The 22,980-nt window shown below is 47.6% G+C and overlaps 1 protein-coding gene across 1 annotated transcript in view; it reads right to left on the bottom strand.

The window, feature by feature from the left end:
- ALG1 (ALG1 chitobiosyldiphosphodolichol beta-mannosyltransferase) overlaps window positions 1-12,425 on the bottom strand; it is a 49,235-nt gene extending 36,810 nt beyond the window's left edge. Inside the window, exons 1-4 of the mRNA XM_069733964.1 lie at window positions 12,147-12,425; window positions 8,702-8,779; window positions 1,815-1,918; window positions 156-304 (exon numbers count right to left, since the gene is read on the bottom strand). Of these exons, the coding sequence (XP_069590065.1) occupies window positions 156-304; window positions 1,815-1,918; window positions 8,702-8,779; window positions 12,147-12,378 (563 nt within the window). The 5' untranslated portion in view covers window positions 12,379-12,425. The remainder of the gene's footprint in view (window positions 1-155; window positions 305-1,814; window positions 1,919-8,701; window positions 8,780-12,146) is intronic.
- Window positions 12,426-22,980: the final 10,555 nt, after the last annotated feature.

Below are 22,980 nucleotides of genomic sequence, written 5' to 3'. Positions count from 1 at the left end.
ATACCTCTTCTTTGATATTTTGCCTGGATGAGACAGATGGTGGCTGCTTCATCAGGTGAGATGGCCTAGCCTATAACAAATGCACTGTAATATCCAGGACATAAGTATTCCCAATATAGCTCATTTTTAGTATTAAATCTTACACATATACGAACCATTTTGCAACGCGTACAACTGGATGTCTAGGTCCACTGGTGAGACTCATAATAGAGTATCCATAGTTATGCCAGTCAATTATCAGGTGACATCTTCTCAGAAGACAAAAGAGCCATGTTACTGCTATGGCTGGTAATCCTGGAGGATTCTACCTTAAAGAAGACAAACAAAAGTCTCAGATTTTACAAACAGAAAAAGAATGAACCCATATAGAAAGTACCAAGTCATGTCACCGTCCTTGTTAGTTGTGTTCAGACAATCCCTTTTAATTAGACGTATCCTGCAATTTTAATCTGATCACAGTGTGTCTGACTGTGCCCCCCAATTACAAGCTGTAATCTGGCAGGAATCCACTGCTGCGCCATCACTGGGAATAGGAAGATGTGACATCCGTGAGCTTCGTGTACTAGTTGGTGGGACAGAGCGAGGAGATGTTTGTAGCCACTGTTAGCTCTGCTTGATACTTGAACCCCTTAATAAGCTGAAGCTTTCAGACGCCTGCACACCCGCCGGCTTTTCTCTGGTGAAGCCGTTTCAGGAAAATGCGAGCGTTTCTTTGCCATCGTCCGCTATCTTTTTTTTTTCTCTTGTATAATGCTCCCGGCTTATGATTGGTCAACATCCTGCAGGAGAAAAGAGATAAAAAAACACTCCCAGAGATGAGCGTCTGCTAACGCTCCTAGGATTGAAGGGGAAATGATCATAGAAGCATTACTATTAATGATGACAGCAAGTGCTCGTTACTCCCGTTTGCATGGAGTATCGCGGGTGCTCGAGTGACATGTTCGAGTCCCCGCGCCGCATGTTTTGCGCTGTTAGCCACAAAACATGCCGCGTTTCCCAGACAATCCCAGCATGTTTTGTACTGTCTAACAGCCGCTAAACATGCGGCAGCGGGGACTTGAACATGTCACTCGAGCACCCGCGATACTCAGTGCATACCCAAGCTCCATAGGCAAACGAATAAATAGCTCTTGCGCTCGTCAGTAATTACTATCTAAGAAATGAAGCAATAAAAACGCTTTACTCTCTGCAGCTACTATTTCATGATTTCGCCAGTTTAACATGATCATTCCTATGACAGGTCCCTTTTAAAGGGATTCTGTCACCAGGTTTTTGCTATGTAGTCTGAGAGAAGTGTGATGTAGGAGCAGAGAGCCTGATTCCAGTGATACATCATTTACTGGGATGTTCGCTGCTGTTTCAATAAAATTAGTGTTTAATCAACAGGAGATTATCACTACAGGATTGAGTGTCTCATGACTCCTGGTCAACTGCTCTGTATAACTCCGCCCCCAAGACTGATTAGCAGCTGTCAATGTACAGTTTACACAGAAATCTGCCAATCAGTGGTGGGGGCGGGGTTATACAGAGCAGTGGACTAGTAGGCACAAGACACCTAGTACTGTAGCGAATCTCCTGCAAAGTACTAACTTTATTGAAAAAGCATCACAGCCCAGTAATTAATGCATTACTAGAATCAAGGTCTCTGCCCCTACATAATGCTACTCTCTTACTACATAGCAAATGTCTGCAGACAGAATCCCTGCGTTGGATGTGTTATTCTCATCCATTTGACCTCTCCTACAGTCTGTAGTCCAGAAAGACAGGAGTGAAAAAATTCCAAACATTCCAGCTAAATGTATTCCCCTCCATACCTGAAGAAGGATAAAGTATGGGGCATCCATCTTCAAAAGCTCCCAAAAGAGCTGAACCGCCTGCACAGTAACCTTGAGGACATATCGAAGTAGTCTTGGTCCAACTGAAGAAAAATGGAAAATGTATTTTAATTTACTCTGTTTAAGATTTGACTAAAAAAATAAAGGGAACACTAAAACAACAGAACATAACTCCAAGTAAATCAAACTTCTGTGAAATCACACTGTCCACTTAGGAAGCAACACTGTTTGACAATCAATTTCACATGCTGTTATGCAAATAGAATGGACAACAGATGGAAATTATCTGCAATTATCAAGACACACTCAATAAAGGAGTGGTTCTGCAGGTGGGGACCACAGACCACATCTCAGTACCAATGCTTTCTGGCTGATGTTTTGGTCACTTTTGAATGTTGGTTGTGCTTTCACACTCGTGGTAGTACGAGACGGACTCTACAAGCCACACAAGTGGTTCAGGTAGTGCAGTTCATCCAGGATGGCACATCAATGCGAGCTGTGGCAACAAGGTTTGCTGTGTCTGCCAGCGTAGTGTCCAGAGGCTGGAGGCACTACCAGGAGACAGGCCAGTACACCAGGAGACATGGAGGGGGCCGTAGGAGGGCAACCCAGCAGCAGGACCGCTACCTCAGCCTTTGTGCAAGGAGAAATAGGAGAAGCACTGCCAGAGCCCTGCAAAATGACCTCCAGGAGGCCACAAATGTGCATGTGTCTGCACAAACGCTTAGAAAACGACTCCATGAGGTTGTCGCACAGCGGTGATACATGCAGCCGCAGGGACTCGAACATATTATTCGAGCAAGCCACAAACACTCGGTCAGCAGATGAGCATGCTGAGATAACACCTCATCAGAGCACGTCTGATATATATATATATATATATATATATATATATATATATATATATATATATATATATATATATATATATATCGTATATACTCGAATGTAAGCCGAGATTTTCAGCCCATTTGTTTAGGCTGAAAGTCCCCCTCTCGGCTTATACTCTAGTCATACCCAGGGGTCGGCAGGGGAGGGGGTGCGAGGGCTGTCTAATTATACTCACCTGCTCCTGGCATGGTGCCTGCAGGTCCCTGGCTCCCCGACGCCCCAGCTTCTTCCTGTGCTGAGCGGTCACATGGTACTGCTCATTACAGTAATAAATATGCGGCTCCTCCTCCCATAGGGGCGGAGCCACATATTCATTACTGTAATGAGCGGTAACGGTGACCGCTCAATACAGGAAGAAGCTGCAGCGCCGGGGAACAGACGTGCAGGGACTGCACCGCGCCAGGTGAGTATAATGGGGAGGGGGAGCGCTGCGTAACCTGTGACGCTCAGGTCAGAGGGTGCGGTGACGTGGTTAGTGCACGCCCTCTACCTGAACGTCAGTGCAAAAGATGCTGAAGATGGGGCGGCGCCGGAACGTGGAGCAGGTGAATATTGAAAGTGTCGGGGGTCTGAGCGACGGAGAGGGGAGTATGTGATTTTTTTTTTTTTTTTTTAATCGCAGCAACAGCAAATGGGGCAAGTGTCTGTATGGAGCATCTTATGGGGCCATTATTAACCTTTATGCAGGATTATATGGGGCATATTTTAATATGGAGCATCTTATGGGGCCCATCATAAACTTTATGGAGCATTATATGGGGCTCCTGATTCAATATGGATATTCAAAAACACAACCTACTGATGTCTCAATTAATTTTACTTTTATTGGTATCTATTTTTACTTTTGACATTTACCGGTAGCTGCTGCATTTCCCACCCTAGGCTTATACTCGAGTCATTAAGTTTTCCCAGTTTTTTGTGGCAGATGGAGAGAGGGAGAGAGATGCCTATGCAGCATCAATAGTAAAAAGATCTAATGTTAAAGATAATTAAAAAAAATATATATAAAAATCATTATATTCTCACCTTCTGGCGCCTTTCCCGCTCCTCGCGATGCTCCGGTCCCAGTAATGTATTGCGCCAATGACAGGAGATGACTTCGTAGTCTTGCGAGACCGCTACATCATCAAGCAGGACATTGAGGCATTATCCAGCCGGCCTCATATGGGTGTTAATCTTACCAACCAAGAGCGTAAGGCTCTTTATGGCCTGCGAGATAATCAGGACTTTATAATCAGAGAGGCGGATAAGGGGGGTAACATCATTCTATGGCCCCACCAGATGTATGTGGAGGAGGCTCGTAGACAGCTGGAGAATGTGCGCTTTTATCGTAGGTTGCCTTCGGATCCGACAGGGGTCTATTCCAGCAAATTGAGAGCATTGCTGGACAGAACCTTTGAGCTGGGTATCATAAATGTACATGAGCGGAATTTCATTTGGGTAGATCAACCTATTACGCCGACTTTTTATATGCTACCCAAAGTTCATAAATGCACCAGCAAGCCTCCAGGTCGCCCAATAGTTTCCAGCATTGGGAGTCTATGTGAAAAGGCATGTTCTTATATAGACTTCTTTCTACAGCCTTTGGTCACCACACTCCCTTCATATATCAGGGATTCTTCTCACTTCATCAGTATGCACAAAGGGGTTCGGCTGAATCCGGGTGACCTTTTGGTCACATGCGACGTTGAGTCGTTATATTCCAATATTGATCATGACGACGGCATGCAAGCGGTTCTATTCTTTCTGGATCTACAGGTAAACTCCGATAGATTACATGATTCCTTCATTATTGATTTACTTGATTTTGCGTTAAGGCACAATTTTTTCTTATTTGATAGGGTATATTATTTACAGACATCTGGTGTGGCGATGGGGGCACGATGTGCCCCCTCGTTCGCAAATCTTTTTTTAGGGTGGTGGGAGGCTACTATTGTTTTTGCTTCTGATTACTTTAGGAATAGGGTGCGACAGTGGTCACGCTTCATTGATGATGTTTTTTTCATTTGGTCAGGTTCATCTGAGGAGCTATGTCAATTTATGGACCTTCTTAATAACAATTCCATCAATGTTTTTTTGACCTATCAATTTTCTTCCATTTCAGTCAATTTTCTGGATTTGGAGATTGGGTGTCAAGATGGCACACTCTCAACATGTCTTTACCGCAAGCCCACTGCGGCTAATGGACTTTTGGATTATCGGAGTTTTCACCCTGGGCACACGAGGAATGGAGTGCCGACTGGCCAATTTCTCAGAGCCAGGTGTAATTGCACTCGGGATGTGGATTTTAGGAGAGAGGCTCAGGATCTTACGAGCAGATTCAAGAACAGGAATTATCCCAAGAAGTGTATATCTCGTGCATTCCAGAGGGCTAATCAACAGTCGCAGGATTCACTATTGGTTGCTAGGAAAAGGAAACCTGATGGCCTTATACGATTTATTACGGGCTATCATACCCGTTGGTCTGAGGTGAGTAGGATTCTCAACAATCATTGGAGAATTTTAACTTCTGACACACAAACATCTCAAGTCATCAGTACTCGGCCATTAATCACGGCCAGGAGGGCACCAAACTTTAAGGACATACTCACGCAGAGCCACTATAGGAGGCCAACACAGAGATTAAATCGCGGGGTAATTATCAGGGGGTCCTTTCCGTGTGGTGACTGTAGCATTTGCCAGTTTATGCATCCTACGCGTGATGTTTTTTGTGACCCGGTTGATCAAACACAACATAAATTGAAGGCCTACATAAACTGCAAAACGACCAATGTTGTCTATGCCTTGATTTGTCCATGTCCTTGCATCTACGTAGGCCAGACTTCGCAAGAACTACGACGCAGGATTCAAAGTCATCTTTCTACCATCAATACGGCAGCAGTGGACAAACGGAAGGGCAAGACGCTCAGCACGGTCGCCTCTCACTTTCTTCTACAACATAGGGGCAGTTGTGCTAACATCAAGATAATTGGTTTGGAACATATCAGGAACTCGGGCAGAGGTGGTTCTCTACACAAAAGACTGCTACAAACTGAATCAAGGTGGATTTATTCCCTTCATTCCACAGCACCTCAGGGGATAAATGAGGACTTGCTATTTACGGGCTTCCTGGGCTAAATTGTTGTTGTTTTTTCTGGGGGGTTTATATAAAAAATTTTTTTTATTGGAGTTGCTTTTCGTTTCCATCAGGGGGTCTGGATACTGGATCATAGATTACTGTAGGATGAGGAATTGGACCCATGCCTTCATGACTCAGTGGGTGCTCCATCCTAAAACAGCGGACATGACAAGAGCGGTCAAGATATTCATTGTATCAGCGGCTAAATCCCTACTTTGGGATAGCTAGCCCTATCTGAGTATGTGTGTTGTCAGTTATTATGTTTTATTATTAATTTTATTATTTTTTTTTTTTTTTTTTTTTTTTGTTAATATATTTATGTGTGTTATTATTCTTAGTTTCTGTGTGCTTGGATGGAGGCAATTGGTCCGCTGTTCTAGTTATGTCTTTGCGATATAATATCTGTGTGTCCCTCTACTGTGACCCTGACAGCCCCTTGCCCCTGCTCTGGCATCGCTTTCCCTTTGGAGGTTAATGCGGACCGCCGGCTACATTACCGGGGTGTGCGCATCTTCCTCCTTGGTTTCTAATGCGGACCGCTGGCTCGTTTGCCGGCGCGTGCGCATTCGATCCAATTGGGCAGAGACGTCTGCCCACTTCATGCTCACTAGGTCTATCGCGCAGCTGCGTTCTGCTCTGCGCTTGTATATACCGGTCTTCCGGTTTCCGGTCTGTGGCGGTGCACACGCCGGCGTCTGGTGACAGCTGCAGGTTACTATAAAAGGAGTACACTTGTGAAGGTAAGCATTTCCCCTGACGAAGCGGCCTCTTCTTGCCGCGATACGCGTTGGGCTCAGCTGCCTCCCGGGCCTGTGACATTGCCTGGTTGCTATTTTTAACCCTCTCCATTTCAGGTGACTATTGGGTGTCTGGGCCGTACTTTGCCTTGTCTGGGATATCTTTCTTCATGGTAGTGCTTGGGGCTTTTGCCTCTTTATAGAGGTGATATGGGTGGCTTCATCTTTATTATGCTTTGATCCTTAATGTGTGCCTACCTCCTGGCTAAACGGGGTTACTAAGGACCATTTATTTATCATCTCTATTACATTGTGACGTTCCTTGTTTGTGGATGTACCCTTGCCCAGTAGCAGGTTCGGACTTTGTGCATTGTATCCCAGTACATATATATTGTGTATAATTCTCCATCAGTTTGGCGCCAGGTCTGCAGTATTTGCAGTTATGTTTAGGCTTTATATATGGGTGGAGGCAGCTGTTGTTTGCACTGGTTTTAACTGTTTTTAATTATGCTTTCAATAAAGTTGTTCCTTTTTGATATGTATTACTGGTGGTGTGCGAATATGTTCTAGTGGCTTCTTTTTTCTTTTCTTTTTTTGTACCGCTACATCATCACGTGTTATTGCCGCAATGCATTCTTGGGACCGGAGCGTCGCGAGGAGCATCGCTAAAGGCCTGGGCTGGATCCAGAGGGCCGCCAGAAGGTGAGTATATAACTATTTTTTATTTTAATTTTTTTTTTTTTAACAGGGATATGGTGCCCACATTGCTATACACTGCGTGGGCTGTGCTATATACTGCGTGGGCTGTGCTATATAGTGCGTGGGCTGTGCTATATACCGTATTTTTCGGACTACAAGACGCACTTTTTCCCCCAAAAAAGTGAGGAAAATGGGGGGTGCGTCTTATAGTCATAATGCAGGCTTACCGGCAGTGGAGTGGTGGCAGCGGCAGAGGTGCGGGGATGATGAGCGGTATGGCGTGAGCAGGGTCCTTTCCACAGGTGAGGTGACGCAGCGTCCCGGGATCCAATGTGAGCAGCAGAGCCGGGTTAATTACCGATGTCTTGGTGGCGGCGGCAATCTTCCTGAGGCCGCGCATGCGCAGATGGAGTGCTCTGCTTCCTGGGGCTTCAGGAAAATGGCCGCGGGAGGCCGTGCGTGTGCAGATGGAGATCGCGGCGGCCATTTTCCTGAAGCCGATTTTGCATATTTAGATCTCGGCTTCAGGAAAATGTCCACCGCGATCTCCATCTGCGCACGCGCGGCCTCCCGTGGCCATTTTCCTGAAGCCCCGGGAAGCAGAGTAGGAAAATGGCCGCCGCCACCGTGAAACCGGTATTTAACCCGGCTCTGCTGCTCACATTGGATACCGGGCCGCTGCGTCACCTCACCTCACCTGTGGAAGGGACCCTGCTCACACCATACCGCTCATTATCCCCGCACCTCTACCGTCGCCACACCACTGCTGCAACCCCCCCCATGGACACCAGGCCGTGGCGTTGCCCACCTAAGCAGAAAGGGACCCTGCTCAGGTGCACGCTGTACCGCATCACCCCACCTCTGCCGACACCATGCATCCTGTGACCCTGCTCTGCCACCGCCAGCCCTCAGGTAAGATACTGTAAATTCGGACAATAAGACGGACCCCCATCTTATAAAAAAAAAAAAATCTTTTTTTCTGCAATTTCCACCCCAAATTTGGGGTGCGTCTTATGGTCTGATGCGTCTTATAGTCCGAAAAATACGGTACTACATATTCTACAATACCCGATGCGTTAGAATCGGGCCACCATCTAGTAATAATAATAATATCAAAATAGCTGCTAATGGAGGAGCATGTGACCAGAGCAGTCCAGCAGTATCCTCCAATAGATGCTTTCTTATTGGAGCAGGCTGATGGTCCGGTCTGGTCACAAGCTCCTCCATCAGGAGCCATTTTTACAACAGGAGCTGTGTACAGTGAGGAGCGGTCACACTTCCATACTGCCGCAGCGTCATGTTCCCGACACATTGGTTAAAATGAAGATAACATGGACAGTCCCATTAAACCCAACGGAAACAATAATGAAACACCGAAGCGCGAATGAAGCCAAATAAATGAAACCTCCGACGACACTGACCTCTTAGCACCTTGAAGTCGGTCAGCTGATGAATTTTTATTTTCGGATTGTTCAAGACGTCTCTGTGAGGCTCGGTTTCTATCAAAATAGAGAAGGGAAAAAATGACCATCCTGATACCTACAACGTGCACAGTGTATTCCGCCTGCAGTTACTGTAAATGTTCACCTGGACCCGGTACGGACCAGTAGACATGAGCGAATATCATCGGCTCCCTCCTTATTCAGCTAGCTATAGCGCTTACCGAAGCAGCTGCAGCGGGATCCCGGATACATGGAGCGCGACGCATGCAGCTGTGGCGGTGGACACCTGATTATCGGGAGCGCGCCAGGTAGCCGGGTTCCCGCTGCAGCTTCTTCAGTAAGCGCTATGGCTTGCCGGACAACGAGGGAGGCGACAACATTCACTCATCTCTACTGACCACGACCATTGAGGTCTTACACTTTATAGCTGGGTCTGCTCCGCTCTACAAGCATCAGCCACCTCGCTCCATACTCACAGGTACATTCTAGGGTATCAGGGTCCCGTCTCATCCTCTCACGAGGTTTATCATTAGGACTTATTGTGCCTGTATGGTCTATAACCTCACACATATGACGCTTGACATTATGGCATCTACGATTCCTCATGAGTTTTTGTAGAGTTCATCTATAGATCGATCTATGGAATATTTTTTTCTGCACATGCATTCTTCTACTACAGCGCTAGCCTTATTTGCTGCGGACTATATGGGTGTCATATATACAATTGTTTTTTTAGGCATGTGTGAATGTGGCCTTAAAGGGACTCTAAGCACAGAATGACTGCTCCTACCAAGCAAAGGCGCCTCATGGCAGAGCCAATCATTTATCTATACCTTCCCATCTGCTTGGTTTTCATCCATCTGCGGCCCTATGAAGCCAGATCTGTCAAAGAAGAGGGGGATGGATATTGAGGGAAAACAGTAAGGTGGGAAGGTGAATTTAAGTGACTGGTCCCATCATGACTCCACAGAGCGGCGGTACTTAGTTTGGACAGTTATCCCATGCTGACAGTCCCTCTTATCACTCTCCCTGCACCTGGATAGACATATCGCTCTGCAGCACATGAGCAGAGCAAGCTGTCAATCAATGTTCAGGGGAGTGATTACCGCGCAGAGACTACAGTGAGCGGAGACCCTAACAGCTCCCTGGCAGTGAGTGGCTGCAGGGAGAATATTACTTTATTTTCTACCTGTGGCTGCTGAACCAGTAAGACTGCTGGATCCACGGTGGGAGGGGGTGTTAGACTGCTGGATCCGGGGCGCGAGGGGGGAGGGGGTGTCAGACTGCTGGGGGGGGGGTTCAGACTGCTGGTTCTGGGGCGGGAGGGGGGGGGGGGGGTCAGACTGCTGGATCTGGGGCGGGAGGGGGGGTCAGACTGCTGGATCTGGGGCGGGAGGGGGGGGGGGGAGGTCAGACTGCTGGATCTGGGGCGGGAGGGGGGGTCAGACTGCTGGATCTGGGGCGGGAGGGGGGGGTCAGACTGCTGGATCTGGGGCGGGAGGGGGGTCAGACTGCTGGATCTGGGGCGGGAGGGGGGGTCAGACTGCTGGATCTGGGGCGGGAGGGGGGGGTCAGACTGCTGGATCTGGGGCGGGAGGGGGGGGTCAGACTGCTGGATCTGGAGCGGGAGGGGGGGGTCAGACTGCTGGATCTGGGGCGGGAGGGGGGGGTCAGACTGCTGGATCTGGGGCGGGAGGGGGGGTAAGACTGCTGGATCTGGGGCGGGAGGGGGGGTAAGACTGCTGGATCTGGGGCGGGAGGGGGGGTCAGACTGCTGGATCTGGGGCGGGAGGGGGGGGTCAGACTGCTGGATCTGGGGCGGGAGGGGGGGGGTGTCAGACTGCTGGATCTGGGGCGGGGGGGGGGTGTCAGACTGCTGGATCTGGGGCGGGAGGGGGGGTCAGACTGCTGGATCTGGGGCGGGAGGGGGGGTCAGACTGCTGGATCTGGGGCGGGAGGGGGGGGTCAGACTGCTGGATCTGGAGGCGGGAGGGGGGGTCAGACTGCTGGATCTGGAGGCGGGAGGGGGGGGTCAGACTGCTGGATCTGGGGCGGGAGGGGGGGTCAGACTGCTGGATCTGGAGGCGGGAGGGGGGGTCAGACTGCTGGACCTGGGGCGGGAGGGGGGGGGTCAGACTGCTGGACCTGGGGCGGGAGGGGGGGGGTCAGACTGCTGGATCTGGGGCGGGAGGGGGGGGTCAAACTGCTGGATCCGGTGCGGGAGGGGTGTCAGACTGTTGGATCCGTGGCGGGAAGGAGCATGTCATTTATTTGTGCCGTTCTGCAGCATATTTGTACCCATTCCATTATAGAAATACGCAGGGGTAAAAACGCATGAAATCTGCACCTGTGTTTTCTGCCAAGAGAAGCAGAATCCGCACACAAAAAATTCCAGAGGCAAATCCGCAACGTGTGCACATAGCCTGAGTGTTCCTTTAGGGTAGGGGTCCCCAACTCCAGTCCTCAAGGCCCACCAACAGGTCATGTTTTCAGGATTTCCTTAGTCTTGCCCAGGTAATAATTGCATCACCTGTGCAATGCAAAGGAAATCCTGAAAACATGACCTGTTGGTGGGCCTTGAGGACTGGAGTTGGGGACCCCTGGTTTAGGGTATGTACACACGTTGCAGATTTCCTGCAGGTCTGCAGTGTCTTTTTCTGCACAGAAACGCTGCAGATCTCGGAAAAATCCGCACGGAAAACGCAGCAGATTCAAAAAAGGACATCAATTCTTTGTGCAGATCTGCTGCGTTTCTGCACCCATTCCATAATAGAAATCAGCTGGGGTAAGGCTGTGTGCACACGTTGCGTTTTTTTCGCGGTTTTTCCCGATAAAACCGCTATAAAACCGCAAAAAAAACGCATACAATGAGCATCCCATCATTTAGAATGAATTCCGCATGTTTTGCGCATATGATGCGTTTTTTTCCGCGAAAAAAACACATCGCGGCAAAAAAGGCAGCATGTTCATTAATTTTCCGGATTTCCCACTCCAAAATGCATTGGGAAGTGTCCGGAAAAAAACGCGGCAAAAACGCATGCGGTTTTCTTGCAGAAAATATCCGGAATTCTCAGGAATTTTCTGCAAGAAATCCTGAACGTGTGCACATAGCCTAAAAAAAAAAAAAAAAGGAAGAAATCCGCACAAAAATCTGTAACTTGTGCACATGCCAAAAAAAGGCGCAGATCCTGACCTGCGTTTTCTGCCAAGAAATGCAGAATCTGCACAAAAAATTCCAGTCAAATCTGCAACGTGTGCACATAGCCCTAGCTGTGATTCTAGTGCACTATGACCCAGACCTCCACCACGTGACAGCTTAGGGTGCCCCTGTGTGCAGGGACCTGTCACCCCGTAGTACAGGCAGGCACGTGACACGCCGGGTCATCACTACAACACAAGCGGAAGCGCAGCTCAGCTGTCTCACCACGGAAGCCGGCGAGGGTCACAGTGAAGCCGTTTCTGACCAGTGACAGGGCATGATACGTCATCCGCGGGCTGCGGCCCAGGTCTCCCAGCACCAGCACACACACATGGGACGGACTGGCGGGAAACAGGACGGCGACACACAGCAGAGCGCCCACCAGCGTCACCGCGGACAGGAGCAGAGCCGCCGCAACCGTGCACCCCGCCACTAGCGCAGCGCTCAGCCCAGCCATCCTCTGCACAGCACGGACTACTGCCAGCCGGCATAGCCACACCCCCTCCTGCTGATTGGCCACTCTCGCCGCGTCCGTATCCGCCCTCTTCCTGAGCCGCAGTCTACAGTGCGGCAGCGCCGGTCACCTCAGCCCCTGTGTACTGTGTGTAGCGCGGAGGCTCCGGTGAGGACCGCACTACGGACGCTCCCTGCCTCAGTACTGTGGAGCTGCTGAACGCCGGCACAGAGCGTGCAGTGAGGCGGAGGAGCACGTTACATTAAATTAGATGATAAAACTCAGCTATTATATAGAATATTTACAGAGTGATCGATTTCAGGCGCAGATGGCAGCGTGGGAGACACAAGAGCGATTCCATAAAAACGCAATAAAAAGCCGACTCAATTGAAGACAATGGGTGAAAATGCTAAAAATCCGCACAAGGAATTGACATGCAGGAAAAAAAAACAGCAAAAAGAAGAAAACAAATTTCCACCTTCTGGGAAAATTTTCAGAATAATCTTTATTCCATTGAAAAAACAAATGGTGAACAGGAGCAAGTGACGCGTTTCTAACACGGTTGTTCTTTATCTTGCACAGTAGCAGCTCTCGGAGGTCGCCAACAGCTGCTATTGTGCGTGGTCGGTGTCATCGTGGTGGAGGACATTTTTTTTCGACAATTTTGTTAAAAAATATATATCAATCATAAAAAATGAATAGAGATGGATGGCACTAGAGCGACACAATATAATCAGGACTTAAACGGAATCCCAAGTTGTCAGGTGTCACGCATGCTAGGGGTAGTGGTGCTCTGCACGCCGGTAATGAATAAACAGTTCATATGAACGGTAAAGAAAAAATCTGCGGCACTCACCCCAATGTAGCAGTGAAGACGTGAGCTTTAACCCCTTAGCGACTGCCGATACGCCTTTTAACGGCGGCCGCTAAGGGTACTTAAACCACAGCGCTGTTAACTAACGGTGCTGTGGAAAAAGTCCATAGCGCCCCCCAGAGTCGGATTTTCTCCGGGGTCTCGGCTGCCGGGGGTAGCCGAGACCCCAGAGAACATGATTCGGGGGGTTTTTAACCGACCCCGCATTTGCGATCGCCGGTAATTAACCGTTTACCGGCGATCGCAAAAAAAAAAAAAAACGCGATCTCTTTTTAATTTCTCTATCCTCCGATGTGATCGCACATCGGAGGATAGAGAAAAGGGGTCCCAGGTAGCCCCCCAATACTTACCTGTCTCCCCCGGTGCTCCTCGTGTCTCCCGGTGGGCGCCGCCATCTTCAAAATGGCGGGCGCATGCGCAGTGCGCCGGCCGGCACCGGGAGAATCTTTGGGGTCTCGGCTGCCGGGGGTAGCCGAGACCCCAAAGAACATGATCGGGGTTGGTTTTACCGACCCCTGTTTTGCGATCGCCGGTAATTACCTTTTTCCCGGCAACCACAAAAAAAAAAAAAGTAAAGTGTAATTCTCTGTCCTCTGATGTGATCGCACATCAAAGGACAGAGAAATAGGGGGATTCGGGGACCCTATCATACTCACCTGTGTCCCTGGGTCCTCTTGCTGCTCCTCCTGGCTGCCGGGGAAAAGAAAATGGCGGGCGCAGTGCGCCCGCCATCTGTCTCCATCTGCTGGCCGGCAGGAGAACAGCAGTTGGGGCTAAAATTAGGGGTAGGGTTAGGGCTAAGGTTAGGGCTAAATTTAGGGTTGGGGCTAAATTTAGGGTTAGGCTTCTTTCACACTTACGTCGGTATGGGCCATCGCAATGCGTCGGCCCGACATACCGACGCACGTTGTGAAAATTGTGCACAACGTGGGCAGCGGATGTAGTTTTTCAACGCAGCCGCTGCCCAATCTATGTCCTGGGGAGGAGGGGGCGGAGATACGGCAACGCATGCGCGGTCAGAAATGGCGGATGCGACGTACAAAAAAACGTTTCATTGGACTTTTTTTGTGCCGACGGTCCGCCAAAACACAACTGATCCAGTGCACGACGGACGCGACGTGTGGCCATCCGTCACGATCCGTCGGCAATACAAGTCTATGGGCAAAAAACGCATCCTGCGGGCACATTTGCAGGATCCGTTTCTTGTCCAAAACTACGGATTGCGACGGATGCCAAACGACGCAAGTGTGAAAGTAGCCTTAGGGCTAGGGTTAGGGTTGGGGCTAAAGTTAGGGCTAGGGTTGGGGCTAAAGTTAGGGTTAGAGTTTGGATTAGGGTTAGGGTTTGGATTAGGGTTGGTATTAGGGTTAGGGTTGGCATTAGGGTTACGCTTGGGATTAGGGTTAGGTTTGGGATTAGGGTTAAGGTTAGGGTTGTGATTAGGAGTGTATTGGGATTAGGGTTAGGTTTGAGGTTAGGGTTGAGATTAGGATTAGGGGTGTGTTGGATTTAGGGTTTTGATTAGGGTTATGGTTAGGGTTGACATTAGGGTTGTTTTGGTGTAAGGGTTGTGATTATCGTTAGGGTTAGTGATTAGGATTATGGATCAGGTTGGGATGAGGGTTAGGGGTGTGTTGGGGTTAGGGTTGGAGCTAGAATTGGGGGGTTTCCACTGTTTAGGTACATCAGGGGGTCTCCAAACACGACAGCCAATTTTGCGCTCAAAAAGTCAAATGGTGCTCCCTCCCTTCTGAGCTCTGCCGTGCGCCCAAACAGTGGGTTACCCCCACATATGGGGCATCAGCGTACTCGGGATAAATTGGACAACAACTTCTGGGGTCCAATTTCTCTTGTTACCCTTGTGAAAATAAAAACTTGGGGGCTACAAAATCTTTTTTGTGGAAAAATATATATATATATTTTTTTATGACTCCTCATTATAAACTTCTGTGAAGCACTTGGGCATTCAAAGTTCTCACCACACATCTAGATAAGTTCCTTGGGGGGTCTAGTTTCCAAAATGGGGTCACTTGTGGGGGGTTACTACTGTTTAGGTACATCAGGGGCTCTGCAATCGCAACATAATGCCCACAGACCATTCTATCAAAGTCTGCATTCCAAAACGATGCTCCTTCCTTTCCGAGCTCTGCCGTGCGCCCAGTGGTTTGCCCCCACATATGGTGCATCAGCGTACTCGGGATAAATTGGACAACAACTATTGCAGTCCAATTTCTCCTGTTACCCTTGTGAAAATAAAAACTTGGGGGCTACAATATCTTTTTTGTGAAAAAAAAATATTTTTTATTTTCACGACTCTGCATTCTAAACTGTGAAGCACTTGGGCATTCAAAGTTCTCACCACACATCTAGACAAGTTCCTTGGGGGGTCTAGTTTCCAAAATGGGGTCACTTGTGGGGGGTTTCTACTGGTTAGGTACATCAGGGGCTCTGCAAACGCAACATAATGCTCGCAGACCATTCTATGAAAGTCTGCATTCCAAAACGGCGCTCCTTCCTTCCGAGCTCTGCCGGGCGCCTAAACAGTGGTTTACCCCCACATATGGGGTACCAGCATACTCAGGACAAATTGGACAACAACTTTTGGGGTCCAATTTTTCTTGTTACCCTTGTGAAAATAAAAACTTGGGGGCTAAAAAATCTTTTTTGTGGAAAAAAAAAAATATTTTTTATTTTCACGACTCTGCATTATAAACTTCTGTGAAGCACTTGGGCATTCAAAGTTCTCACCACACATCTAGATAAGTTCCATGGGGGGTCTAGTTTCCAAAATGGGGTCACTTGTGGGGGATTTCTACTGTTTAGGCACATCAGGGGCTCTGCAAACGCGACATAGCGTCCGATCTTAATTCCAGCCAATTCTACATTGAAAAAGTAAAACGGCACTCTTTCTCTTCCAAGCTCTGCGGTGCGCCCAAACAGTGGTTTACCTCCACATATTGGGTATCGACGTACTCAGGAGAAATTGCACAACAACTTTAGTGGTCTAATTTCTCCTGTTACCCTTGTGAAAATAAAAATTTGTGGGCAAAAATATCATATTTGTAGAAAAAATGCGATTTATTTTTTCACGGCTCTACGTTATAAACTTCTGTGAAGCACATGGGGGTTCAAAGTGCTCACCACATATCTAGATAAGTTCCTTAAGGGGTCTAGTTTCCAAAATGGTGTCACTTGTGGGGGGTTTCCACTGCTTAGGCACACCAGGGGCTCTGCAAACGCAACATGGTGTCCGATCTCAATTCCAGCCAATTCTACATTGAAAAAGTAAAACGGCACTCCTTCTCTTCCAAGCTCTGCGGTGCACCTAAACAGTGGTTTACCCCCACATATTGGGTATCGACGTACTCAGGAGAAATTGCACAACAACTTTTGTGGTCTAATTTCTCCTGTTACCCTTGTGAAAATTAAAATTTGTGGGCAAAAAGATCATTTTTGTAGAAAAAATGCGATTTTTTTTTTCAGGGCTCTACGTTATAAACTTCTGTGAAGCACATGGGGGTTCAAAGTGCTCACCACACATCTAGATATGTTCCTTAAGGGGTCTAGTTTCCAAAATGGTTTCACTTGTGGGGGGTTTCCACTGTTTAGGCACATCAGGGGCTCTCCAAACGCGACATGGCGTCCCATCTCAATTCCAGCCAATTCTGCATTGAAAAAGTCAAACGGCGCTCCTTCACTTCTAAGTTCTGCGGTGCGTCCAAAAAGTGGTTTACCCCCACATATGGGGTATTGGCGTATTCAGGAGAAATTGCATAACAAAATTTATGGTTACATTTCTGTTTTTACACATGTGAAAATAAAGAAAATGGTTCTGAATTAAGATTTTTGCAAAAAAAAGTTAAATGTTCATTTTTTCCTTCCACATTTTTTCAGTTCCTGTGAAGCACGTAAAGGGTTAATAAACTTCTTGAATGTGGTTTTGAGAACCTTGAGGGGTGTAGTTTTTAGAATGGTGTCACACTTGGGTATTTTCTATCATATAGACCCCCCAAAATGACTTCAAATGTGATGTGGTCCCTAAAAAAAAATGGTGTTGTAAAAATGAGAAATTGCTGGTCAACTTTTAACCCTTATAACTCCCTAACAAAAAAAAAATTTTGTTTCCAAAATTGTGCTGATGTAAAGTAGACATGTGGTAAATGTTATTTATTAACTATTTTGTGTGACATATCTCTCTGATTTAAGGGCATAAAAATACAAAGTTTGAAAATTGCAAAATTTAAAAAATTTTCGCCATATTTCCATTTTTTTCATAAATAATCGCAAGTAATATCGAAGAAATGTTACCACTAACATGAAGTACAATATGTCACGAAAAAACAATCTTAGAATCAGCGGGATCCGTTGAAGCGTTCCAGAGTTATAACCTCATAAAGTGACAGTGGTCAGAATTGCAAAAATTGGCTCGGTCATTAAGTACCAAATTGGCTCTGTCACTAAGGGGTTAATGGAGAAAAAATATATATATACGTTAATATAAGCCGAGATTTTCAGCATTTTGTTTTGTGCTGAGAACACCCCCCTCGGCTTATACACTCCAGTCCCACTGCCACCCTCTGTTACCCTCCCTTCCTATGAGGTGCAGTCTGTACGCATCTACTCCCCCTTTAACCTCCCACTGGTTGTCACCACCCCCCAGGGCCAGCCACCACCTTCTTTGACCACTTCACCACCTGGCTACTTCATTTCCTCTCCGCTGACATCCTCACTATCATCTTGGGCGACTTCAACATCCCCATTGACACTTCCCTCACAGCTGCCACTAAAATTCTATCTCACTTCCTCCTTCGGCCTAAATCAATGGTCTTCTGCAGCCACTTACATACATGGCCACACACTGGACCTCATCTTCACCCGCCTCTGCTCCCTCTCTAACTCACCTCTTTCTGACCACAACCTACTTATGTTCTCTTCCCTCTCCCCTCCAGGTCCACAATCCCCACTCCACAAATTTGCACACCTTCGCAGAAATCGTAAACACCTCAATCTTTACTCACTGAATCCCTGCTCCCTCTTGCAGACATAAGTTTCCTACACAATGTGGACGGCGAAACCAAAGTAGCCGAGCTGGCCCGATTATTAAGGGCGAACTCAGCCAAAGGCAAAAAGGACACCCAATCATCCTGATCAGCAGAAACAAAACATCTCAGATATGTTTCCAAGGTCTGATTGGTTCGTTCAGTCTGGCCATTTGTCTGAGGATGGAAAGCCGAGGAAAAGGACAAATCAATGCCCATCCTAGCACAAAAGGCTCGCCAAAACCTCGAAACAAACTGGGAACCTCTGTCAGAAACGATGTTCTCTGGAATGCCATGTAAACGAACCACATGCTGGAAAAACAACGGCACCAAATCAGAGGAGGAAGGCAATTTAGACAAGGGCACCAAATGGACCATCTTAGAGAAGCGATCACAAACCACCCAAATGACCGACATTCTTTGAGAGACGGGGAGATCCGAAATAAAATCCATAGAGATATGTGTCCAAGGCCTCTTCGGGACCGGCAAGGGCAAAAGCAACCCACTGGCACGAGAACAGCAGGGCTTAGCCCGAGCACAAATCCCACAGGACTGCACAAAAGAACGCACATCCCGCGACAGAGACGGCCACCAAAAGGATCTAGCCACCAAATCTCTGGTACCAAAGATTCCAGGATGACCAGCCAACACCGAACAATGAACCTATCAGGGACAAACAGTTTCTCCGCTGGGCAACGGTCAGGTCTATTAGCCTGAAATTTTAGCAGCACCCGCCGCAAATCAGGGGAGATGGCAGACAAAATTACCCCCTCTTTGAGAATACCCGTCGGCTCAGGCAAACCTGGAGAATCGGGCACAAAACTCCTAGACAGGGCATCCGCCTTCACATTTTTAGAGCCCGGAAGGTACGAAACCACAAAGTCAAAACGGGAGAAAAACAGCGACCAACGAGCCTGTCTAGGATTCAACCGTTTGGCAGACTCGAGATAAGTCAAGTTTTTGTGATCAGTCAAGACCACCACGCGATGCTTAGCTCCTTCAAGCCAATGACGCCACTCCTCGAATGCCCACTTCATGGCTAGCAACTCTCGATTGCCAACATCATAATTTCGCTCAGCAGGCGAAAATTTCCTGGAAAAGAAGGCGCATGGTTTCATCACCGAGCAATCAGAACTTCTCTGCGACAAAACAGCCCCTGCTCCAATTTCGGAAGCATCAACCTCGACCTGGAACGGAAGCGAAACATCTAGTTGGCACAACACAGGGGCAGAAGAAAAACGACGCTTCAACTCCTGAAAAGCTTCCACAGCAGCAGAAGACCAATTGACCACATCAGCACCCTTCTTGGTTAAATCAGTCAACGGTTTAGCAATGCTAGAAAAATTAGCGATGAAGCGACGATAAAAATTAGCAAAGCCCAGGAACTTCTGCAGACTCTTCAGAGATGTTGGCTGAGTCCAATCATAAATGGCCTGAACTTTAACAGGGTCCATCTCGATAGTAGAAGGAGAAAAAATGAACCCCAAAAATGAAATCTTCTGAACACCAAAGAGACACTTTGACCCCTTCACAAACAAAGAATTAGCACGCAGGACCTGGAACACCATTCTTTTTTTTTTTTTTTTTTATTTTCAAATTTTCAAAATACATGAAAAAACTAATGAATCAGAGACATAACGTTACAATCTTCTGAATATAATGAGTTATACCATACAGATGCAAATTGTTCATTGAAGGTAACATAGCTTTGGTAATTTATATAAAATGCTTTGGCGAGTTTAGGTCACAATTTGGGTTTTGTGACCCGAAACGCTCAAAAGAAAATGGAGAACACCGAAACATGTGAGCCGAGAGAACAAAAAACTGTAAAATCTGTAAAAGAAGGGGAAGGGGGGGAGGGGGGGGGAAAGGCACCGGAGGGAAAAGGTGATCGAAGTAGCAATTTCTAACTAGAAGACCTTCGTCTGAGGAGTACGGTTATAATTAGACTTTAAAACAGTAGGGATTAGAACAGGAAATTTCTACCAACTGTAAAAGAGTACTATGGAAAATATTACTTAAACACTAGTATAGTCAGGTGAGTAAGTAGTGTCCGGGTCCATCACAGTGCATCCTCAATAATTTTAATGAGTTCACGGGGGAACAAAATTGTTTTAGTTAAGAAGAAAGGCTAGTGGAAGGCGGTGAGGAAGGGTTATTTAACATTTGCCATGGCAACCATGTCCGAAAGAATTTATCGTGTGAGTGAGAATCCCAGCTGGACAATTCTTCCATCCTACAGATGTCTTGGACTTTTTTGGTCCATTCATCGTTTTGAGGGGGATTCTTTTGTCTCCAGTGCAAGGAGATTAAGTGTTTTGCTGCAGCTATTAGGAGAGGAAGAAGGTCATGTTTTTTCGGCTTGTATGACTTCGTGGGAAGTGACAATAGAGCTTCTTGGGGTGTTAGGTTGTGAGTTATTAGTCCCAGCCTGCGAAGTCGGTCAAAGATGTAAAATACTGAATGTCACCACCACACTTATCCCATCCCTAACCCACCTCTTCAACCTATCACTAACTTCTGGCACCTTCCCCTCTGCGTTCAAACATGCCACAATCACGCCTATCCTTAAAAAGCCAACCCTCGATCCAACTGCTATCGCCAAATTTCGCTGCTCCCATTTGCTTCCAAACTCCTGGAGCAGCACGTCCATGCTGAACTCTCCTCCCACCTCTCATCTAACTTGTTGTACGACAATCTACAATCTGGTTTCCGCCCCCATCACTCAACTGAGACTGCCCTGACCAAAATCACTAACGACCTACTTACCGCCAAAGCTACTGGACAATACTCTGTACTCCTCCTTCTAGACCTGTCCTCTGCTTTCGAAACAGTTGACCACTGCCTCCTACTGCAGATGCTCTCCTCCTTTGGCATCAAAGACCTCGCCCTATCCTGGATCGCCTCCTACCTTTCCAACTGCACATTCAGCGTCTCCCACTCCCATACTACCTCCTCATCCCACCCTCTCTCTGTTGGAGTCCCCCAAGGCTCTGTTCTAGGACCCCTACTCTTCTCAATCTATACACTTGGCTTGGGACAACTCATAAAGTCCCATGGATTCCAGTACCACCTCTATGCTGATGACACTCAGATCTACCTCTCTGGCCCAGACGTCACCGCTCTGCTGTCCAGAATCCCAGAGTGCCTATCAGCCATATCCTCCTTCTTCTCCTCTCGCTTCCTCAAACTCAATGTGGACAAATCTGAACTCATCATCTTTCCTCCATCCCACAAATCTTCCTTACCTGACCTATCTATCGCAGTCAATGACATCATGCTTTCCCCTGTACCCGAAGTCCGCTGCCTCGGAGTAACCTTCGATTCTGCCCTGTCCTTCAAACCACACATCCAAGCTCTTTCCACCTCCTGTCGCCTCCAGCTCAAAAATATCTCCAGGATCTGTCCTTTCCTCAACCCCCAATCTACTAAAATGCTTGTGCACGCCCTCATCATTTCCCGCCTTGACTACTGCAACATCCTTTTCTGTGGCCTCCCTGCTAACACCCTTGCACCTCTCCAGTCCATCCTTAACTCTGCTGCCCGACTAATCCATCTCTCTCCTCGCTACTCCTCCGCTTCCCCCCTCTGCAAATCTCTTCACTGGCTCCCTTTCCCTCAGCGTATCCAGTTCAAATTGCTAATACTGACCTACAAAGCCATCCACAACCTGTCTCCTCCATATATCGCTGAACTAATCTCTCGATATCTTCCCTCACGTGATCTCCGGTCCTCCCAAGACCTCCTTCTCTCCTCCACACTTATTCGCTCCTCATCCAATCGCCTCCAAGACTTCTCCCGAATATCCCCCATCCTCTGGAACTCTCTGCCCCAACACGTCCGACTATCAACCACAGTTGGATCCTTCAGACGGAACCTGAAAACTCATCTCTTCAGGAAAGCCTACAGCCTGCACTGACACCGCTGCTGCCTCATCACTATCGAAGCTACCGCCTCACCAACACCGGAGCTACCGCCTCACCAACACCGGAGCTACCGCCTCACCAACACCGGAGCTACCGCCTCACCAACACCGGAGCTACCGGATCACCAACACCGGAGCTCCTGCAACCCTCAACCTACTGTCTCCTTCCCCATAATCCTGTAGAATGTAAGCCCGCAAGGGCAGGGTCCTCACCCCTCTGTATCAGTCCGTCATTGCTAGTTTGTTTACTGTATGTGATATTTGTAACTTGTATGTAACCCCTTCTCATGTACAGCACCATGGAATCAATGGTGCTATATAAATAAATAATAATAATAATAATAATAATAAAAGACGTCTTCCCAGAAATTTGTGATAGATGGGCATGACCAGAATATGTGTGATAGTGAGCCCTTTGACTCCATACACCTCCAGCAAAGAGGGGAGTCTGAGAGGCCTAGGTGATAGAGTGACTCGGGGGTTCTATACCATCTGGAAAGGACTTTAAATGCATTCTCCTGTAACAGGACACGCCTTGAGAACCCATGTGAGTGCCCTAGTACTTGATCTGATTCCCTATTGGTGAGAGATATGTTCAACTCAGACTCCCAAGAGGATAGGTATAAGGGTTTAAAATTAGTGTTTGGGGAAATTAGGTTGTGGTATAGTTTGGATATTAACTTAGGGGGTGTGGGGTTGAGTTTTAGTATAAGCTCAAGCCAGAGCCAATCTGGTTTATTTTGGATGTTTGACCTCAGTTTGGATAT

This window comes from Ranitomeya imitator, chromosome 7 (genome assembly GCF_032444005.1).
Source record: "Ranitomeya imitator isolate aRanImi1 chromosome 7, aRanImi1.pri, whole genome shotgun sequence".
In the NCBI taxonomy this organism is placed as follows: domain Eukaryota; kingdom Metazoa; phylum Chordata; class Amphibia; order Anura; family Dendrobatidae; genus Ranitomeya; species Ranitomeya imitator.
The sequence above is the reverse complement of the archived record's forward strand: the minus strand, read 5'-3'. Positions and strand labels throughout refer to the sequence as shown.